Here is a 21,459-nt window from a genome sequence, read left to right as displayed (position 1 = left end):
ATTGCTAAGCAGACACGAACCCAGATAACCCAATTTCTGCACATTCCTGAAAAGTGGTGGCAAATTACACATGTACTCACCTTTCCAGGAGGAAAATTTAAGAGATGGCATATAGCTTGTTAGCATCCTTTGAAGAAAAGATATTCACTAAAAATAAGTGCCTGACACATGGCTATTGGTTCTTGGTCTACTTCATGTTTCATATAAAAGAGAAAAGCCCCAAAAGGTAACTAACTCACCTCAAAGAATTTCCAGTCTTTCTGTGTATCTGATCTTTTCTCCCTGCAATACAAAAAAATCACAACTATACGTGGAGAGGGAAGTTCGATCTTTCAGCGATCTGGGCAAGCCCCTATCTTCAAAAGGATCAATACCCGTGGCCCCAAGGCTATTTAGCCGCATAAATGCTATCAAAAGGCATTGGTGAATCCAGTTATCTTTTTCTTCAACTTCTTAGGTTATCCAGATCAACACCCAATGCAAATTCAGGATAAACAAGACAGCAGGAAATGAAGGTTTTTTTTTTGGTGATGTGAGCGTCGGGGAGTAAGGAGAGAGGGAAGGTGGTAAGGAGGTAACACGGGGTGTTACTAGGTAGGGAAATAAAGAACTAGAGGGTAAATCTAAAATGGAGAAAAAGACAAAGAATCAAATCTTAAAACAAAAAGAAAATGATAAAAAATATTCTCAAAAATGTCTAGTCGACTGGGACAGCAGTGTGCTCTTCCTTCTGGATGCAGTATGCACGCTGAGCCTTGTCTCCTAAAGGCAGGCATCTGCTCAGGAGTCCTTGTAACACAAATTCAGTGTTCAGGATACTGTACTGACATGGGCACGCTCACTGAGCTTGGCCCCCTCCCTAGGATGGGCCATTCTAGTTCTGATTCCCAGCCTGAGGAGAGCAGGCATGGCCGGCGGAGGACTGGAGAACCGATGGAGAAGGGCCGTGCACCTTCAATCACTTGATCCCTCAAGGGGGCCGACGCTAGACCCAGGCACTCCAAGGCTGATTCTGGTCTCGCTTCTGCTTCTTGCTTTCAGAGCCAGAGACTCCAAGGATTGGCCCTTGTTATCAGACTTTCAAGAACCGTCCTGAACTCTGGTGGTCTGGGGCAGAAGACCCAAACCCCTCAGGACCTCCAGCCTTCTCACAGGGACTGCATGATCCGTGTGAGCCTACGTTAGCCCCCTATTTGAAGGAAACACTGAAGAAGTGGGTCAGCTTTTACCGGGGTGGACCCCGCCCCTCCTGCAACATCTTCAGTCACACACTGGTTTCCTCATGTGCAAGTCTTCAACAAGGAGCTAAGGCAATAAACACAGTGAGCGTGTACGAAGTACGGACTATGTGGCAAGCATTATGCTAAACCATTTAAATGATCATATTTAGTCCTCATAAGATCCCTATGGTGTAGTCAGCATTATCATTCTCACTTTACAGCTGAGGAGACTGAAGTCCAAAGACATATTTAATTAGGGACAGAGTCTGTACTAGAACTTGGGCCTGTCACAGCTCCACAACTGTCCCTGTAACCAGAATGCTAGAGAAAAAAGCTTTTCCTTTAGAATATTTTGCAGAATAAAAACGTTAAACTACAGAGCCGAGCACAAGCTTTCGGGACAAGCCTCAGGGTCCTTCTGTGCCACCTGAGGCCCCCACCTGACAGGAGTGCTCATGTGGCATTTCCCCCCTTCCACGGCCTCTGCCAGCTGAAACCAGACACCCTGCAGACAAACCAACCAAACTCAGTTTCTGGAATACCAAGTCAGCTTGCCTTCTGGGAGAAGACTGAGAGCAGCGCTTGCGTTTGTACAACTCAAACCAGCACCATCTTAGTGAGGTTTTGAAAGACACAGAGATTGCACAGGAAACACACACTTTCTCCTCTTCTCTTTTCTTCTTCTCTTTTTAAACGTTAGAAGAGAAGGTACCATGAACCTCTTCTCCTTCCCCTCAAGTTGCTATAAAACTGGGACTTCTTCTCCCTTAAAGCCTAAAGCAAACTAATGTAGCCTACACTGTGGAAATCAAGTACAAAATGTAACGGGCTTCTTCTTACCATTCTGATTTAGCTCCGCATATAAACCTGAAATGAGTCCAGGAAATGGAGGCAGAAAATGAGCACATTTGGGAACCTCCTAGTTTGATCTGCAAATTCATCTCTTAGTGAATTTGGAGTCGTTTTTCTTTTCAATTTTATTTCATAATTTTTATGTTAGGTACATAATAATTATATATTGATTATAAATTTCAAATTTTACTGAGTATAAATAACAAATTTAAACACTCCAAATCCTCAAATTGAAATAGGGTCTAAAAAAATTTTTTTTAATGTTTATTTATTTTTGAGAGAGAGAGAGAAAGAGAGAGAGAGAGAGAGAGAGAGAGAGAGAGAAACACAGAGCATGAGCAGGGGAAGGGAAGGGGGGGGGAACACAGAATCCAAAGCCAGCTCCAGGCTCTGAGTCGTCAGCACACAGCCCAATGCAGGGCTCGAACTCATGAACCATGAGATCATAATCTGAGCCAGACACTTAACCGACTGAGCGAGAGAGAGAGAGAGAGAGAGAGAGAGAGAGAAAGAGAATCTTAAGCAGGCTCCACACTCAACATGAAGCCCAATACAGGGCTCAATCCCACAACCCTGGATCATGACCTGAGCCGAAATCAAGAGTCAGACACTCAACTGACTGAGCCACCCAGGTGCGCCCACAAATGTAATTTTAAAATTTCTGGTAGCCACAGTAAAAAGAAACATGTGTAATTAATTTTAACAATACATTTATTGTATCCAAACCCTCAAATATTATTTTAATATGTAATCAATATTTTAGAATGATTGAGGTATTTCATCCATTTTTAGACTTTTCTGTACAGTGTATGTTTTACATTTATGGCACCTTTAAATATGGACCAGCTACATTCCAAGGGCTCAACAGCCCTTGCTAGTTGAGCTACCAACTAGCTAGTTGACTAGTTGCTACCAAGCTAGTCAGCAAAAATGCTGTACATTTCACCGGCAAGGGCAGGCTCCAAAGGAAAGAGGGGAAAGCCAGCTTGGCGATAAATCCACAAATTTTCAGTGGCCTATTATCATGCTTTCTTATCCTTCTTGCTACATTAGACTCTTAGCACTAAGCCAAAATGAAGGAAATAACATCATATTTTTAGTCATTCCTGGAAAAAAAAGCCTAGGGCCAAACCTAAAGGGTTCCGGTTCCAAGAGAAGAAAAGTTATGATTCCCACTTATATCATGTTATGTTCCCATTCCCCGTGCTGCTTTGGGTGAAACTGGGTTTAAATGAGGGTCAAGGGTTAGTCTGCACAAAGGAAGAGAAATATAAAAGGAATGTATTTGGGGGGAGGGGAAAGAGGCCTTACTGCATGTGGCCGGGGGGGGGGGGGGGTGGTGGGAATAGGGAATGGGGCTTAAGGATGATTTATAGACTGAGCCTTAATGAACCCCTTTCTCCTTATGCTCATCTGCACACCAGCCTCTCTGGTCAGCCATGAGGTGCCAGCTGCAAAGGAGGGAGGTGGAAATCCTAGGGTACAGATGGGGGTGGAGCCCAAATTGGCCATAACCAAAGAATACGTCTAATTCTATGGTGGGAGCCACATAGAGGTTTTCTTATCTATCCTGGAAAACAGAGATCTTTTACTGAATATGTTCATCAAAATCGTGCCAAAGCCTGCTCGATATCAGGATTTTACAGATGTATTTAGAATAGAAAGGCATGTCCTCCTACTTCTCAAGAAACATGAAAGCACAAAATTAACAGCCCCCAAATTGCTGGTTCCTCTGAAGTCTTTAATTTAACTCCAGAGACAAATAGTGTAAGATGTCTTAGTCCAGTATTAAGTATGCATATATTAGACAAAAAAAGTCAGAAAATACACATGAGGATGTTCTCATGAGAATATGAACTTATTCACATTGGAAGTGAAATAAAGATATGTTAAAATCAAGTAATCACTCTTAACTGGCAAAAACTGTCCTCATCTTCTACATAAAAACAGCCAAAGGGGCGCCTGGGTGGCTCAGTCAGTTAAGCCCGTCTTTGGCTCAGGTCATGATCTCCGGTTTGTGAATTCAAGCCCTGCATCAGGCTCTGTGCTAAGAGCTCAGAGCCTGGAGCCTGCTTCCGATTCTGTGTCTCCTCCTCTCTCGGCCCCTCCCCTGCTCATGCTCTGTCTCTCTGTTTCTCAATAATAAATAAACATTAAAAAAATAAAAAATAAAAAAATAACCAAAGAACAATAAAAACTCCACTGGAGGATATAATCAACACCCATGGCCAATTAACAACTTTTACTGGCAAAAACATGCTATAATCTGTTTTCCTCAATATCCTTTGTTTGCCTCTTTGACCTGCATGGAATCTGTTATGTGAATGGTGGGTGGCAAGCTCTAAATGGATTCTTCTCCAAACTGCTATCTGGCAGGCAGGAGAAAAGCAGGTGATGTTGCAAAAAGACCAGCACCTCCTAGTGATTAACTCGTAGTAAACTAAGGCAATCACTATCTTTCAAACAGAATGAGTTCTTTTAAAGTTTGTATAAAAATTAGATTGTAATAAAAATGTACCATTCCAAGTATAATAACTTGGGATGCCTGGATGGTTCAGTCAGTTAACCATCTGACTTCGGCTCAGGTCATGACCTCGCAGTTTGTGATTTTGAGCCCCACACTGGGCTCTGTGCTGACAGCTCAGAACCTGGATCCTGCTTCAGATTCCGTGTCTCCATCTCTCTCTGCCCCTCCCCTGCTCGCTCGCTCTCTCTCAAAATTAAACATTAAACAAAAGAGAGAATTTATCTTAAAAAAAATAACTGAAGTGTAGGTTCTATATCCACAGAACTAAAAGATATGATAAAATCTCTAATTATGATATAATTATTTATAGTTGGGTTTTTTTATCTCAAAATTAGTCTGTACTGCATGCACATGTGCTTTTAAAGAGTAAACATTAAATATTGGCAATTCAATTATTTTTTTAGAGTAGGTGTTTTTTTAACTTTGTTGTGGACTGAAGGTTTGTGTCTCCCAGCCCCACCCCCAAATTCATATGTTGAAGCCTTAACAACCCCCACTGTGATAGCATTTAGAGGTAGGGTCTTAGTAATTAGGTTCAGATGACATCATGAGGGTAGAATCCCCATGATGGGATTAGTGTCAAGAAAAAAGGAGGCACCTGGTGACTCAGTTGGTTAAGCGTCTGACTTCAGCTCAGGCCTTGTGAGATCAAGCCCTATATGGGGCTCTCTGGGCTCTCTGCTATCAGCATAGGGCCCGTTTCTGGTTTCCAATCCTATCTGCCTCTCTCTGCCCCTCCCCTGCTCTCTCTCTCAAAAGTAAATAAACATTTAAAAAAGGAAAGAAGGAGAGACCAGGGCTTTCTCTTTCCACCAACAAGGGCCCAGTAAGAAGGCAGCTGTCTGCAAGCCAAGAAGGGGGCCCTCACCAGAACTCGACAAGGCTGGCCTCCTGATCTCGGACTTCCAAGCTTCAGAACTATGAGAAAATAAAATTTCTGATGTTTAAGGCATTCAGTCTGTGGTAATTTGTTATGGCAGCCGAGCTAATACAAACCACAAATTCTAGTTTTCTCAATTTGAAGTGACAATTTGCAGACAGAAGAAATTAGAGTAATGATGAGAAAAAGAAATTTTACAAGTGATTGAAAAGGTAATTGGAAAGCTGATGATGAACTTATATGACTTTTGAATAGCATCAGAAACAAGGGCGTCTGGGTATCTCAGTTGGTCACGTGTCTGACTTCAGCTCAGGTTTGTGTGTTCAAGCCCTACATCAGGCTCCCTGCTGTCAGCACAGAGCCCGCTTCAGATCCTCTGTCCCCCTCTCTCTCTGCCCCTTCCCTGCTCTCTCTGTCTCTGTCTCTCTCTCAAAAATAAACATTTAAAACATTTGTTAAAAATAAATCACAAAAACAGACAATCAGATCAATGGAACAATATAGAGAACCCAGAAATGGATCCACAAACGTATGGCCAACTAGTCTTTGACAAAGCAGGAAAGAATATCCAATAGAATAAAGACAGTTTCTTCAGCAAACGGTGCTGGGAAAACTGGACAGCGACATGCAGAAGAATGAACCTGGACCACTTTCTTACACCACACACAAAAATAAACTCAAAATGGATGAAAGACCTAAATGTAAGACAGGAAGCCATCAAAATCCTAGAGGAGAAAGCAGGCAAAAACCTCTTTGACCTTGGCCACAGCAACTTCTTACTCAACACGTCTCCAGAGGCAAGGGAAACAAAAGCAAAAATGAACTACTGGGACCTTATCAAAATAAAAAGCTTCTGCACAGAGAAGGAAACAATCAGCAAAACTAAAAGGCAACTGACAGAAAGGGAAAAGATATTTGCAAATTATATATCAGATAAAGGGTTAGTATCCAAAATCTATAGAGAACTTATAAAACTCAACACCCAAAAAACAAATAATCCAGTGAAGAAATGGAAAAAGACATGAATAGACACTTCTCCAAAGACATCCAGATGGCTAACCCACACATGAAAAAATGCTCAACGTCACTGATCAACAGGGAAATACAAATCAAAACCACAACGAGATACCACCTCATACCTGTCAGAATGGCTAACATTGACAACTCAGGCAACAACAGATGTTTGGGAGGATGCAGAGAAAGAGGATCTCTTTTGCATTGCTGCTAGAAATGCAAGCTGGTGCAGCCACTCTGGAAAACAGTCTGGAGGTTCCTCAAAAAATTAAAAATAGAACTACCCTACGACCCAGCAATTGCACTACTAGGTATTTACCCAAGGGATACAGGTGTGCTGTTTCAAAGGGGCACATGCACCCCAATGTTTACAGCAGCACTATCAACAGTAGTCAAAGTATGGAAAGAGCCCAAACGTCCATTGGTTTATGAATGGATAGAGAAGATGTGACATATATATATACACACACACACACAAATATACACACACACACACACACACACACACACACACACACACACACACACACACAATGGAGTATTACTCGGCAATCAAAAAGAATGAAATCTTGCCATTTGCAACTATGTGGATGGAACTGGAGGGTATTATATGCTAAGCAAAACTAGTCAGAGAAAGACAAATATCACATGACCTCACTCATATGAGGACTTTAAGATACAGAATAGATGAACACAAGGGAAGGGAAGCAAAAATAATATAAAAACAGGGAGGGGGACAAAATATAAGAGATTCTTTTTTTTTTTTTTTTTAATTTTTTTAACGTTTATTTATTTTTGAGACAGAGAGAGACAGAGCATGAACGGGGGAGGGTCAGAGAGAGGGAGACACAGAATCCGAAACAGGCACCAGGCTCTGAGCTGTCAGCACAGAGCCCGACGCGGGGCTCAGACTCACAAACTGCGAGATCATGACCTGAGCCGAAGTCGGCCGCTCAACCGACTGAGCCACCCAGGCGCCCCGATTTTTTTTTTTTTAAGAGATTCTTAAATATGGAGAACAAACAGAGGGTTACTGGAGGGGTTGTGGGGGGGGGGGGATGGGCTAAATGGGTAAAGGGCATTAAGGAATCTACTCCTGAAATCATTGTTGCAGTATATGCTAACAAACTTGGATGTAGATTAAAAAAATAAATTAATTTTTTAAAAAGAAATTTAAAAAAAGAAACAAGGTATAAATGTTCAAATAAACAAAAATTCTTAACATTTTCATAATGTGAAAACACATAAACATCAAAAGGAAAGCAACAAACTAGAAAAACAAATAGGAAATGCTTGCTACATGAAACATAAATTATACAAATACCCAATTTCTACTTGATAAATGGTTAACACTAGATGAGGCAATAATTAATTTTAATAACAAATATAATAATCAGGCAGTAAGTTATTTTATACAGAAAAAGAGCACAGACTCCAAACTCATGAAAGATATTCAAAAGTCAAATAGCTGTAAGCTTTTTATACAACTGCAAGCTATCAAAAAAATCAAACTAATAGAGCTAGGTACGCTTGCTGCTGATGGTGATACAAAATGGTTTAACCTTTTTGGAGAACATCTGGCAATATGTAACAAGAGCTAGGAAACTGTCCATGCCTTCTAGGTAAATACATTCTGGGCAACAAGCCATAAATAAATAGCCCAAATGGACAAAGTAGTTTATGTAAAGATATCCAATGCAGAAATATCCCAAAGCAGAAAAACTGAAACCACATAATAAGCATGCACAGAAGGAATGGTGAAACAAACTGGTGCATTTATTACACGGTAGAGTAACTATAGTGGCTATTCAAATTATGTAGGTGGGGGGCGCCTGGGTGGCTTGGTCGGTTAAGCATCCGACTTCGGCTCAGGTCATGATCTCACGGTCCGTGAGTTCGAGCCCCGCGTCGGGTTCTGTGCTGACAGCTCAGAGCCTGGAGCCTGTTTCAGATTCTGTGTCTCCCTCTCTCTCTGCCCCTCCTCATGCTCTGTCTCTCTCTGTCTCAAAAATAAATAAACGTTAAAAAAAAAAAATTAAAAAAAAAAAACAACCAAATTATGTAGGTGAAATTATGTAAGCAGAATAAGAGAATAAGGGACATAGAAAATATAGAACATGAACAAAGCATATAGAAATATCTGTATCTTGACAATGTGGGGAATGAGGAGAGAAACCATGAATTGTGTTCTTTGCCTATGAAGTTAAAAATAAGAGTTCGGGCCACGGCCGTGGTATGGCCCTCGAGCCTGTTGTGAAACTGCTCAGAGGAGGATATTTGGGGGGAAGGGGTCGGTATTTAAGGATCAGAGTTTTCCCTCCAATGCCTCCCAACTCTCCTGTGATAAGACGCTTTTAAATTTTAATTACAGAGGGGTGCTTAGGTGTCTCAGTCAGTTAAGCTTCTGACTCTTGAATTTGCTCAGGTCATTATCACATGGTTCATGAGATGGAGCCCCAAGCTAGGCTCCGCACTGACAGCGTGGAGCCTGCTTGGAATTCTCTCTCTGCCCCTCCCCTGCCTGTGCATGTGCACATGCACACACACACACACACACACTCTCAATATAAACTTTAAAAGATAAATTTTAATTACAGTAATATATAAACTGTCCTTCTAAGGCAAAGATCAACTCCCCACAAACAGCATCATCTTATAACCCCCACCTTACTAGCTTGCACCCACTACTATTGCTACAAAATGAGCAGCGGAAGGGGACACACCCAGGGCCCCCTGGGACACTGGCTCATCACCGGGGGGACCCTGGCCGGCCACAGGAAGCCTTCCAGGTTGAGAGCAAGATTCTACTGAGCCAGTATATGCTGAGAGAAAAGTCTTTTAAACCTAAGCAATGTCGATTCTGAGGTTCTTCGCATACTCACTTGGCTTTCTCAAACGAGACATCACGTGTGTTTGGGGCAGAGTCTCACCAGAGCCCAATTATTCTGTACAACAGGGAAGGAAACTTTTGCAAGGGCTCCAGAAGTCAAATGTAAGAGTTTTAAGGATATGGATATGCACACATGTGGAGATCTCATGAAATCGTAAGTGTGCACTTACTTCCCGCAGCACATGTGATGCTTATCAGGCATTGCCAAGCCCAGGACAAGGACGCAGTACTTCTGTGCCAGGTAATTCTGCGCTGCTTCTAACTTCCTTATAACCAATTCCATCTCCTTCTTCTCCACAAGCCCCCTAAAAAGAAAACAATCATTTGGATTAATGTTGGTAAATGCCAACAGTAATCAGCAAACAGTCAGAAGTGTGAACTGTTTTGAAAGAAATAACAAGTGAGTCAACACATGTCACTTACCTTTTCATTTAGCTGATTTGAGCTATGGCAGAGGGAGGGCTTTGACAGTTACCATTGTAATTAGCATCTCAGGTTCATGGTGAATTTTCACTTTTTTATAGATTCTTTATGCTATGTATTTCTAACGTTACATACAGGCAGTCCTAATTTATACCAAATAGCCCAGCAGCCCAACTAACAAATTACCTATACTGGTTTCTGAGGCAGCTGGCAGCACATTTTCCTGCTGTTTTGCTGAAAGAGCTACTGGAGACTCTCCCAGGGCAGCTTCCCCTGGGTTCCTGATGTTACAAGGAAGTGTGAAGGCTCAGTGTTTGAACCACTCAACGCTTCCCTACTCTGAGTTCTGCGTTTGCTGAGGAAGCATGTGTGGACCACTAATCTGGGAGCTTTGGCATCAATTATAACAGCCTCGCTTCCCTGTGAAAACACTGCCCCAGTTCCAATTGAATTGCAAATGAACATTCCAAAAGACAACCTGTTACAGCATGTCTGGAGCCTAATTTTAGAAGTTTGTGCAGTACAGTATAGTACGAAACAACATTACTCACAACACATTCCAACGATTGCTATTGAAAAGTGCAGTGTCACTGGCTTTTTATCTGCCTTTTCATTTTCGGAAAGATTTAAACCCAATGAAATGCACCCTAAACAACAGGGACGAATTATTGCCCCTTCTGATGTTAACTACGAGCCTGACTGACCACATGAGGATATGCTGTGGAGGAAGGGGTTTAAAGATAATAGAGATATTTCAAAGCACAACACGTTATCACATGTGATGAGAAGGCTTGAGTCACTGGAATAAAATGAGTTTCTGGAATAAAGTGAGTTCCAACTTGAAATGCCCCAATTTCAAATAATCCAAACACCTACACCCACACCCGCTTGCACCTCAATGGCCATGACTATGCCCACCTCCCTGCTTCCTTCAGCAGCCTCCCAGCCCAACCCTTCCCCCCCCCCCGACTTTTCCAGAGCTGCCAGTAGCTAACATGCCTCTTTTGCTGTTGAAAACAAAACAACAACAACAAAAAATGCCTTGAAAACTTTTAGGCCAATGGTTCCAAAGCTGAAATATATGTAAGAATTGCCTGGGATACTCGCTGAAAGTGCGGATTCCTAATGCCACACCTCTCCAAGATCCTGACTTAGCAGGTCTGCGTAGAGCCTGGCATTTAAAACACGCCCAGGTGCAATCTTTCGGGAAAAAATTGATAATAATTTCATACACCATACAATTGATCATAACCTTGGGTCCAATGATCTCTCTGGGAAATTTATCCTTCTTAGAAAAATTATCCAGGGGTGCCTGGGTGGCTCAGTCAGTTGAGTATCTGAATCTTGATCTTGGCTCAGGTCACGACCTCATGGTTTGTGAGTTCGGACCCTGCATCAGGCCCTGTGCTGGCAGTGCAGAGGCTGCTTGGAATTCTCTCTCTCTCCCTCTCTCTGCCCTTCCCACACGCACGCTCTTTCTCTCTCAAAATAAATAAATAAGCTTTAAAAATTATCCAAAATTAAGGGGGAAATCTAATGCATGAAGATATTCAATAATCATTCAATTATTATCTATTTGTCTATTAGGAAAACTGGCAACTCCCAAAAATCTATAAAATGGAAGGGAAAAAGTAGTAATAATGCAGACTGTAGTAATACAGCCAGGTGCCACTTAAAGACTTGACATTTATTAACTTAACATATGAGTCCCCTAGGATTTATGCCAGCACCAAAGTCCATACCTTTAACCAGTATATGTGCTATACTGCCTCGTAAGTCAATCAGTCAATAGCACACATTAGCTTGACGGAAAGTTATGTGACCATTAAAAATTATAATTATGAAGATTGTAATAACTTGAAAAATACTTACAATGTTCTAAAAACTATGTAATTTGGGGGCACCTGGGTGCTTCCATCAGTTAATTGTCCGACTCTTGATTTCGGCTCAGGTCATGATCTCGCAGTTCGTAAGTTTGAGCCCTGCTAACAGCGCAGAGCCTACTTGGGATTCTCTCTCTCTCTCTCTCTCTCTCTCTCTCTCTCTCTCTCTCTCTGCCCCTTCCCCCCTGCTTGCTCTCTCTCAAATAAATAAACTTTAAAAAAATGAAAAACAAAAATAACATAATTTTGCCTTTGCTCAGAAGTCACAAATCCTAAGTGTAAATGGATAAACTCTGCATAAGAGAGCTTAGCTGACTGGTAGGGGGTGTGGACACACCGCACAGTGGCTTAGGCACAGGCCTGGGAGTTAGATCTGGGCTCTCATCTCAGCTCCACTACCAACGAGGCATGTCGTCTCCAGCCAGCCACTTAACCTCTCTGAGCCTTGGCTTCTTCATCTGTAAAATGGGGAAAAGGCTCCTTCCTCTGGAATCGGGACTTTGAGTCGTCTAAACCCTCCAAAGGATGTCTTTGTAGCCCTTTCAGCTCTCCCCTCACAGGCTGAAGGCTTTCCTCCCACGTGGCAGCCTCTGTTTTAAAATAATATGCATTATCTCATGTAACCTGGATGATACTATCTCATGTAATCTGGATGATAACTCTGTAAAGTGGATACTACCATTATCCCTGTTATACCTCACTAGTTTGACCAAAATCAATTTTTTTCTTAAAGTTATTTAAGTCCAGATATTTCAATACAATCCATATTTCTACTATAGTAAGTAAACTAATTACTGGAGGCCTGAAAGTGAAAAGTTATTCTAATTATTTCAGAATCACACCATAGAAGCAATCTTTTTTTTTTTTTTAATGTTTATTTATTTTTGAGGGAGAGAGAGAGAGCAGGGGAAAGGCAGAGAGAGAAGACACAGAATCCAAAGCAGGTTCCAGACTGAGCTGTCAGCACAGAGCCTGATGCGAGGCTCAAACTCAAGATCTGTGAGATCATGACCTGAGGTGAAGTCAGACACTTAACTGACTGAGCCACCCAGGCGCCCCATGGAACCAATCATTTTAAGACTTGGATTTTTCTGTCATTCTGTAACCGATTCCTTCTAAAAAAGTCTACCTTATACCACTGTACTCTAATATGTTTTAGTGTATTTTAAAAAAAACCCAAGAGACCTTACTTCTCTGTTAATCTATTTCTAAAATGAAGAAATGAAACAAAGGTCTCTGCCAGAGCAGCAATAACTCTCAGAATTAGAAAACACCATATAAAATATAAGTGAATGTGCTGCCACAGTCTAATAAGTTCTTTTGGGGGGACGATAAGACCCCTCAAACCTTCTGAGCCTACAGCTAGCTGAGCCCTTTTGCTTGCCACCACAGAAACCCTTCGTGAGCTCTGGCCACTCTGCAGTGAAAGCAGCCTTGAAATAACACGGATGTGGTATATTTTGATGGCTTTACTGGACCAGCAGTGTCTGAATTATTTATTTGGTTTTTTACAAAACTGCTGTCCAGATATATTTATCTATCCATAAAATGGTTTTCAAACTGCTTGGTTGTACACAAGGATTTTGCATTTTAAAAACATTCCACAGCAACAAATTGATGACTCTAACAGCATTTCTAACAGCTAAATCATTGGGTTGATTCCACACATACTGTGGAGGGCAGCCTGGGCACTTGGAAAGTTCCACGGTTTGCAAAAGGTCACCAAGCCTGAGAGGCATTGTTCTGCTCTGGACTCTGAGTTCCCAGATTCTTGCCCCATACAGCTCTGAGCCACCTCTGCCTAAAGCAGTGAAATTCTTCCTACGTAGCCTAAGAAATCTTGTTTTCTTCTGTAATATGGAATATAATTTTGGTCATATCTATTAATTTTCTTAATTCTTAGTTTTTTTCATTGGATGCTTACAAAAGCCCTAGCAGGGCTTTTAAGCATAAAGCAGGTTTTGAGCATAAAAAGCATAAAACCAAATATCTGTATCTGCACTGTCCAACATGGTAGCCATGAGCCACGTGTGGCTACTAAGCACTAACTGTGGTTAATCTGAACTGAGGAAATAAGTGTCAGATTTCAAAGATTTACTACAAAAAAAAAAAAAAAAAAGCAAAGTATGTCATCAATAACATACATTACAATAACATACAATAACATTGACTACGTGTCTCAATGATATTTTTGAGTCATTGCATTAAATAAAATACCTTATTAAACTTAATCTCACCTTTATCTTTTTTAAGATTTTTTTATTTGTAAGTACTCTCTAAGTCCAACTCATGACACTGAGATCAAGAGTTGTATGCTCTACTGACTGAACCAGCCAGGCACCCCCGCCTTTATCTTTTATGTTTCTTAAATCTAGCTACTGAAAAAATTTTAAATTACATATGTGGCTCTCTTTATATTTCTACTGGGCAGTGCTGGTCTATACTATCTGGAATATTTTGTTGTTACAATAACTATTTGAATTATTCAGTGAGCTTTAAAAACTAATGAACTCCTCCCATGTAAATATTTTAGCATACTCCAAAAATTAAAAAATTTCCATCATCTCTATTACTCAGCCATCAAAAAGAATGAAATCTTGCTTTTTGCAATGATGTGGATGGAGCCAGAGTGTATTATGCTAAGCGAAAGAAGACAGAGAAAGACAAATACTGTAAGATTTCACTCATATGTGGAATTTAAGAAACAAAACAGATGAACATACGGGGGAGGAAAGGAAAAATAAAATAAGAGAAAAACAGAGAGGGAGGCAAACCATAAGAGACTCTTAACTAAAGAGAACAAACTGAGGGTTGCTGGAAGGGAGGTGGGTGAGGGGATGGGCCAAACGGATAATAGGCATTAAGGAGGGCACCTGTGATGAGCACTGGGTGTTATACGTAAGTAATGAATCACTACATTCTGCTCCTGAAACCAATACTACACTGTATGTTAACTAACTTGAATTTAAATAAAAGCTTGAAAGAAAAAAGTCAGTTTTATTACTGGCAATGATAAAACTTTACAGCGCACTGCAAAGTCCTACTTACACCATGCAGCTTTTGGGTTTCTTTTCCAGGGCTATTTTTTCCAAGTAATGAGATAAATAGTACAATAATGCCATGAGGAAATTGTCAAGATTCTTATTCCTATGGGGAGAGAAACAAAGAAACAAAGAAACAAAGAAACAAAGAAAGAAAGAAAGAAAGGAAGGAAGGAAGGAAGGAAGGAAGGGAAAGAAAGAAAGAAGAAAAATGAATGTTGACATATTTCAAATATAAAACTTCTCATAAAAATACATGGGCACATGACATAAGAATAAATAGAAGTACATGTTATCATGCCTATTACACAACTAATTTACCGTTTAAAATTCTATCTACTGGGGCGCCTGGATGGCTCAGTCGGTTGAGCATCTGACTTTGGCTCAGGTCACGATCTCATGGTCCATGAGTTTGAGCCCCGCGTCGGGCTCTGTGCTTACAGCTCGGAGCCTGGAGGCTGCTTTGGATTCTGTGTCTCCCTCTCTCTCTGACCCTCCCCCATTCATGCTCTGTCTCTCTCTGTCTCAAAAATAAATAAATATTAAAAAAATTTTTTTTTAATAAATAAATAAATAAATAAATAAATAAATAAATAAAATAAAATTCTATCTACTGAGGCACCTGGGTCCAACTCTTGATTTCAGCTCAGGTCATGGTCTCATGGTTCCTGAGATCGGATCCCAATCTGATCAGCAAGGAGCCTGCTTAGGATTCTCTCTCTCCCTCTTTCTCTCTGTCCCTCCCCTAGTTGCACAGTACACTCTTTCTCTCTCAAAACAAACAAAAAAAAAACTTAAAAATTCTGTCTACTATACTATTGAAGATGTAAGAAATTGGATTTTTGTAACCAAAACTTTTTGGGAGGTCACACACTAAACTATAGTTTTGTTTATTAATTACTTTTCATTTTTAATAAGTTTTTATTATACAAATAATATTTTCCCATTCTTTAAAAATTTTACACAAATGTGTAAAGTAAAAAGTCCTCTCCTCCCTTGCTACTATCCTACTTCCAAGTGGCAGCCGCTGCTAAGAGTGGCCTGAATCCTTTCTAAACTTTCCAAAGCAGAGACAATTATATAGAAGGTCTTCCCCCACCAACACACCTACATACATACATACATACATACATACATACGCATGAATATATGCCTTAAATTTTTCTTTGGTAACAAAGAAGATAATGCTGTACACACAAGTCTTTGCAACTTGCTTTTGTCACTTACCTGCTTAGCATGGACCTCTTTCCTTGATACTATGGATCGATTTTCCTCATTCTCTTAAACAGCTGGGTAAAATATTCTATAACTCACAATTTATTTAAATAGTCCTCTATTGATGGATATGTAGGTCTTTTAGAAATGTTATCAATACTGCTGCAGTAATTATCCTGATGGCCACATTTCTGAGTAACTTCCTCGGAGTGAAACTGCTAGGGCATAGTGTAGAGCATATTAAAGTTTCATGGTTTTGCTCGAGCAAAAGGTTGCATTGATTCACAATCTAATTTGTTTAAAAACTACTGTGGGATGCATGCAGCAAAGGCAGTCCTACAAGGAAAAATTAGAAGCCTTTGTCTTCTTTCTAAATACTCTTCCAAGATTTTTGCTACTTTCTTTCTAGCAAGTGGAAATTCTTACTGACATTCTTTCTTCAACTATACCTTGACAACAGGATGAACGTGAGCACTGCAGATTTTTTTTCCACGACATTAATATGTCCCTGTCCTAGGGTGGGTTCTCCCAGAAACAGACTCTGAGACAAAGACGTGGGATGTGCGCACAGGAAACAGCAGTTGTGGGGTAGGGAAGTGAGACAGGAAAGGGTAGGAAGCCCACAAAGGGGGTGGTTAACAAGTTGGTTATCCCCATGGACAAATGTAGTTCAGTCCCAGCGGGGAAAACTTCTCAGAGTTATCTTGACGGATGAAAGTTAGGATCTTTTTCTACCAACACTCCCTCCTCGCACAGCACTGACCGAAGGGACACTGACTCCCTAGTGCTCCCAGCTTGCCCTGTCGTCATCGTCATCGTGAGGAGTGTGCCCCTGCTGTGGAATAAAGCCTAAGGTGTTTGCCACAAACAGCCTTCACTAAACGTAAGGGAACCTGGGAGGGCTGCCAATCGTTGGGAACTTCTCACTGAGCACGCTCAAGTGCGGCACCCTGAGAAGCATCCTCCACCCACAGGCATAGGGAGACACAACGACTTCCGATTTCATATCTGAGGAAACAGGCTTAGAAAGGTCAAGAAGCTTCACCCAGAGTCACACACCTAGTACTTGCTGGGGCTCCAAAAACGGAGAAAATGGGTCTTTAGTAAACGAGTATACCCTCTTACTATTATATAAACATAATGTAGTCTCTATGGGACTCTTGACAACATGCTATCCATTCTCCTTGCCCTAGGGCTTTATTTTGGGCTGCTGTGACTTCTGGCCTCATCGCTTTGGTCTCAGTCTGAGGGGATGGCTTGCACAGAGCCAGTCCCACGCCCTTTCTCCAAAAACCAGATTTGTTCATCATTTATCAGGTGGAATTACTTTGAACTAAGGATAAAAGATATAAAACATCTCATGAGCACTACATACCTCATAAATGTTGTAAAGGAACAGATCCGCTGCATCTCATTATCTTGTAGTAAAAACAAAGCAACAACTGAAAGGAGCAAAGATGGACAATTGAAAGAGGGACAGACGGCTGCCTCAGAGGTTCACCCCCCATACGATATGTGTGGATGATGAACCAGCTACTCACATTTAGCATCATGGAGCGTCACGTTGCCCTGCTGACCTCGCTTCTCTAAGGCTTTAAGTGACTTATCGTCTCTTGAAGCAAGCTTTTTATCCGTCAACCTGTTTTGGAATGGAACAGCCTCTAGCAGTGACTTGAAAGATTTCAACTGTATGTAATTGATCCTGAGATGCATGAGGCTTTTACTATCAAGTAAGGAGAGCCTGAACGTCAAAACCCAAAAATGGGTTTGGTTTCATGTAGGAGAATTTTGGAATGCATTTTATTAAACATTATATTTACCATGCTAAGGTTAGGAGAAATGCACACTACCTGATAGAAAATGTAAATGCCAATTCCATCCAAAACAGATCATTTAGATCATCTATTAAGATCATGTATTTATGGTGTAGCTACCATATTCAGATTAAAAAAAAAAAGTATAGGGGCGCCTGTGTGGCTCAGTCAGTTGAGTGTCCGACTATTGGTGGGGGCCCAAGTCATGATCCCAGGGTCATGGGATTGAGCCCCATGTTGGGCTCCACACTGGGCATGACGCCTGTTTGAAATTCTCTCCTTCTCTCCCTCTGCCTCTCCCCTGCTCACTCCTATGCACACTCTTTCTCTAAAATAAAGCAAAAAAAAATTTGTTTAAGTATAAAATGTTGAAAATTTGCTAAGAGCCAAATTATCACCGGGATACATTTACAGGGGCTGGTATAACTCCTCCCACAATTGTCAAATAGCGCATGTTCTTTCCTTAACGGGTATCTGCATTTCAACCTCAGATAATGGGAGTGACATTTTCTTAGAGTTTGTAAACACGTGAGTCATTCTGCTAAGAGGTGCTATCAGCAGCACTGCCACAGTTGGGAAGTGAAGGTACCTGTCTGAAGCCGGACCATCAATTTCAGCAAAGTGTATTGCTTTGCCTTTCTTTCCTTTTTCCTTGAGTTCTACTGCAGGTGTAAAACTGTAATAGAAATGAGAAAATTAGGAACCGAACCTTCCCATGAAGACTGATGCTATCACAATAGTAACTCATGGCATCTCAGGACTAGCATATGTCATGAGTGGAGTGTGAGGAGAATCTTGGGCACAGAGGTCCTCAATTCGTGTATTTACATATGGAATAACCATCTAGAAAAAAAGATGAACATTTCAGACTTTATATTCAGCCTCTACATATCAGCAGCCTCCAGAATACCACCATACACGAAACATTTCATTCTGAAGATGTTGTAGTAACTTCACAAGAAACAGAAAGCTCACAGTAAGTTTGGAGAGATGTTTTTATTTATTGAGCACTTGTGCACCAAGTGCTTTTAGGCACAATCTTACTCAGTCCTCACAGCAACTCTATGATTACTAGTATGATTACTCTAATATTACTCGTACAGCCATTTTTACACATGAGAAAAACTGAAGCTCAGAAAGAGATAAGTAGCTTGACCAAGATCACTTAGCATGTGTCAGAGCCTGGATTGGGGCCCACGATCTCTAGCCTCAGAGCCATGTGCTTACCTACAAGGCAATCCGGCCTCCCGAGCAGCATCTCAGTTGTCACTGCTGTGGACTCTTGTAAGGGCCTTGACTATCTCTTGGGAGGTATCGGGACCATTTACTTAACTCAGGGTGTCTTAAACTCTATAGTTGTACAAACATTTACTAAGCAGTAATGGGGCTAACAAGGGACCACGACGGAGCAACAAACATATACTATGAGGCCACACTCCGTCACACATTGCTCTGACATTGAAAATGGTGGGGCGCCTGGGTGGCTCAGTCAGTTGAGCGTCTGACTTCAGCTCAGGTCATGATCTCATGGTCTGTGAGTTCAAGCCTTGCGTCAGGCTCTGTGCTGACAGCTCGGAGCCGGAGCCTGGAGCCTGCTTCGGATTCTGTGCCTCCCTCTCTCTCTGCCCCTTGCCTGCTCATGCTCTCTGTGTCAAAAATAAACAAACATTTTTTAAAAATTTATTTTTAAAATAAATGTTTTTTTAAAAAATTTATTTAAATGTTTTTAAATAAAAATTAGAGGAGGGAGGGAGACAGAGCATTAGAGACAGAGCATTAGCTCCCTCAATTAGAGAGGGAGACAGAGCATGAGTAGGGGAGGGGCACAGAGAGAGGCAGACACAGAATCCGAAGCAGGCTCCAGGCTCCCAACTATCAGCACAGAGCCCAATTCAGGCTCAAACTCACAAACTCCGAGATCATGACCTGAGCCAAAGTCGGATGCTCAACTGGCTGAGCTACCCAGGTGCCACCCCCCACCCCACCCAGAAAAACGTTTTGTAGACCAGCAGGATGTGGTTCCTGCCTTATAGAGCACGCATTTTCTCAGAGAATTGTGGGGTCTACCAAATACACTGGTTTGGAAACCCACCGTGGATTACAATTTTTATTTTTCCGCCTGAAACAATGCCACAATAACACAACCCAGAAGCCTAATCTCTGCCCACAGTTTCTTGTCTTTCTGCTTACGTGTAGGTGTAGTAATGGAAGCACATTCCCCCAGACTTTACTCATTCTCTAAAGATGGATATCAATCATATATATTTTCTTTATCTCCCTGTCGACACAACAGTTTTGTGTGTGTTTTTTAACAGTTGGGTGTTTTTGTTTTGTTTTTTGACGCAACAGTTATAAAACAACTTCATCTGAAAATTTTCTGGGATTGATGTTACTCACAAAGTAATTATTTTACAGAAATACCTCTCCATGGGAATAATAAAGTTAATCTGTTTGACTCTGTCTTCTTCCCGGAGTTTCTGCCAACCTCCTAGCAGTGTTCAGGTTGTAGAAGAGGTTAGTTCCTAAAAGCATATACATCGTGTCCCCACAAGGGAATGATTCTTTGCATTTTTCAACTTTTTTTTTTTGTTAAAGATAATTGGCACCAGGGGCACCTGGGTGGCACAGTTGGTTAAGCGTCAGACTCTAGGTTTTGGCTCAGGTCATGATTTCGCAGGTTCGTGAGTTCAAGCCCCATGTCAGGCTCTGCGCTGGCAGCATGGAGTCTGCTTGTGATTCTCTCTCTCCCTCTGTCTCTGCTCCTCCCCCACTTACACTGTGACTCTCTCAAAATAAATAAGTAAATAAATAAACAAACAAACTTAAAAAAAAAAAAGACAATTGGTACTGAGTTGGTCAGTGGACGATTTCTAAGGTTTTCATTATTTCTGGTGCTCCTCGTCTCCAAGGATTGGGTATGCTGGGAAGGTATGCTGAACTACTGAGGGCGTGGGTGGGTAAAAAGAAATGGAAGAATAGCAAATGTTGATGGTGGCTACTGCCAAAAAGAGACAGGGGATCAGAATGGGGCAGAGAGGTGAAATGGTGATGAAGAGATCTACCTTCCAATCTGTATACTTCCATATTGAGTTTTTAAACAAGAACATATTGACTTATTACCTGCATAACTAGGAAAAAGTTGATAGAGGCACATATAAAGAAACACTATATGGCTGATATGTTATATTGACAGACCATTTAGATAGTCTTTAACAAAATAATCAAATCCCCCAAATATCCTGACATTTTCTAATGGCTCCTTGAAGCTGTTTCTCCTTGCTAGATGCCTTGTGCAGATTAGTACCTCCTTCTTTCATATAACCATCCTAAACAAGGACACAAAGTTTTTTCACATTTTTCCTTGGATCATCACATGGTTTTAGCCACTTACAAGCCATTGGCTGTTAACTTTCCTACGCCACGCTAAGGAAGTCACAGGTCACCAGCCCTCCCAGGGTTTCTCTTCTCTAGAAGAGAAGATAGATATACCCAATAAAACTGCTGTCTCCTGCCCTTTTCTCAGTCTTATCCCTATAATTCAAAGCGTCCTGCTCTATTTGCCTGAGATGATTTGAGATGAGAGCACCTTAAGACACTGAGTGCCTGTCCTTAGCCAACAGTCTGACATGTACTGCTAAACCTCTAGTCCTTATTCTCTGACCTTCGGACATGCCTTCCCTACTTCACACTTGTCTGAGTG

General features: G+C 41.3%; 1 protein-coding gene across 4 annotated transcripts in view; it reads right to left on the bottom strand.

The window, feature by feature from the left end:
- The window catches only part of PPP1R36 (protein phosphatase 1 regulatory subunit 36), a 39,502-nt gene that overhangs the window by 10,340 nt on the left and 7,703 nt on the right, over positions 1-21,459 (bottom strand). For 3 of the 4 annotated variants that reach the window (XM_027065915.2, XM_053224552.1, XM_027065916.2), the window contains exons 3-8: positions 18,349-18,435; positions 17,487-17,584; positions 17,321-17,387; positions 14,738-14,836; positions 9,554-9,688; positions 240-282 (exon numbers count right to left, since the gene is read on the bottom strand). In XM_027065915.2, coding sequence (XP_026921716.2) covers positions 240-282; positions 9,554-9,688; positions 14,738-14,836; positions 17,321-17,387; positions 17,487-17,584; positions 18,349-18,435 — 529 coding nt within the window. The remainder of the gene's footprint in view (positions 1-239; positions 283-9,553; positions 9,689-14,737; positions 14,837-17,320; positions 17,388-17,486; positions 17,585-18,348; positions 18,436-21,459) is intronic. The other variant, XM_053224551.1, reaches the window with a different exon arrangement.

The sequence above is a fragment of the Acinonyx jubatus genome, chromosome B3 (genome assembly GCF_027475565.1).
Source record: "Acinonyx jubatus isolate Ajub_Pintada_27869175 chromosome B3, VMU_Ajub_asm_v1.0, whole genome shotgun sequence".
NCBI lineage: Eukaryota > Metazoa > Chordata > Mammalia > Carnivora > Felidae > Acinonyx > Acinonyx jubatus.
This window is presented reverse-complemented; position numbering and strand designations above follow the sequence as displayed.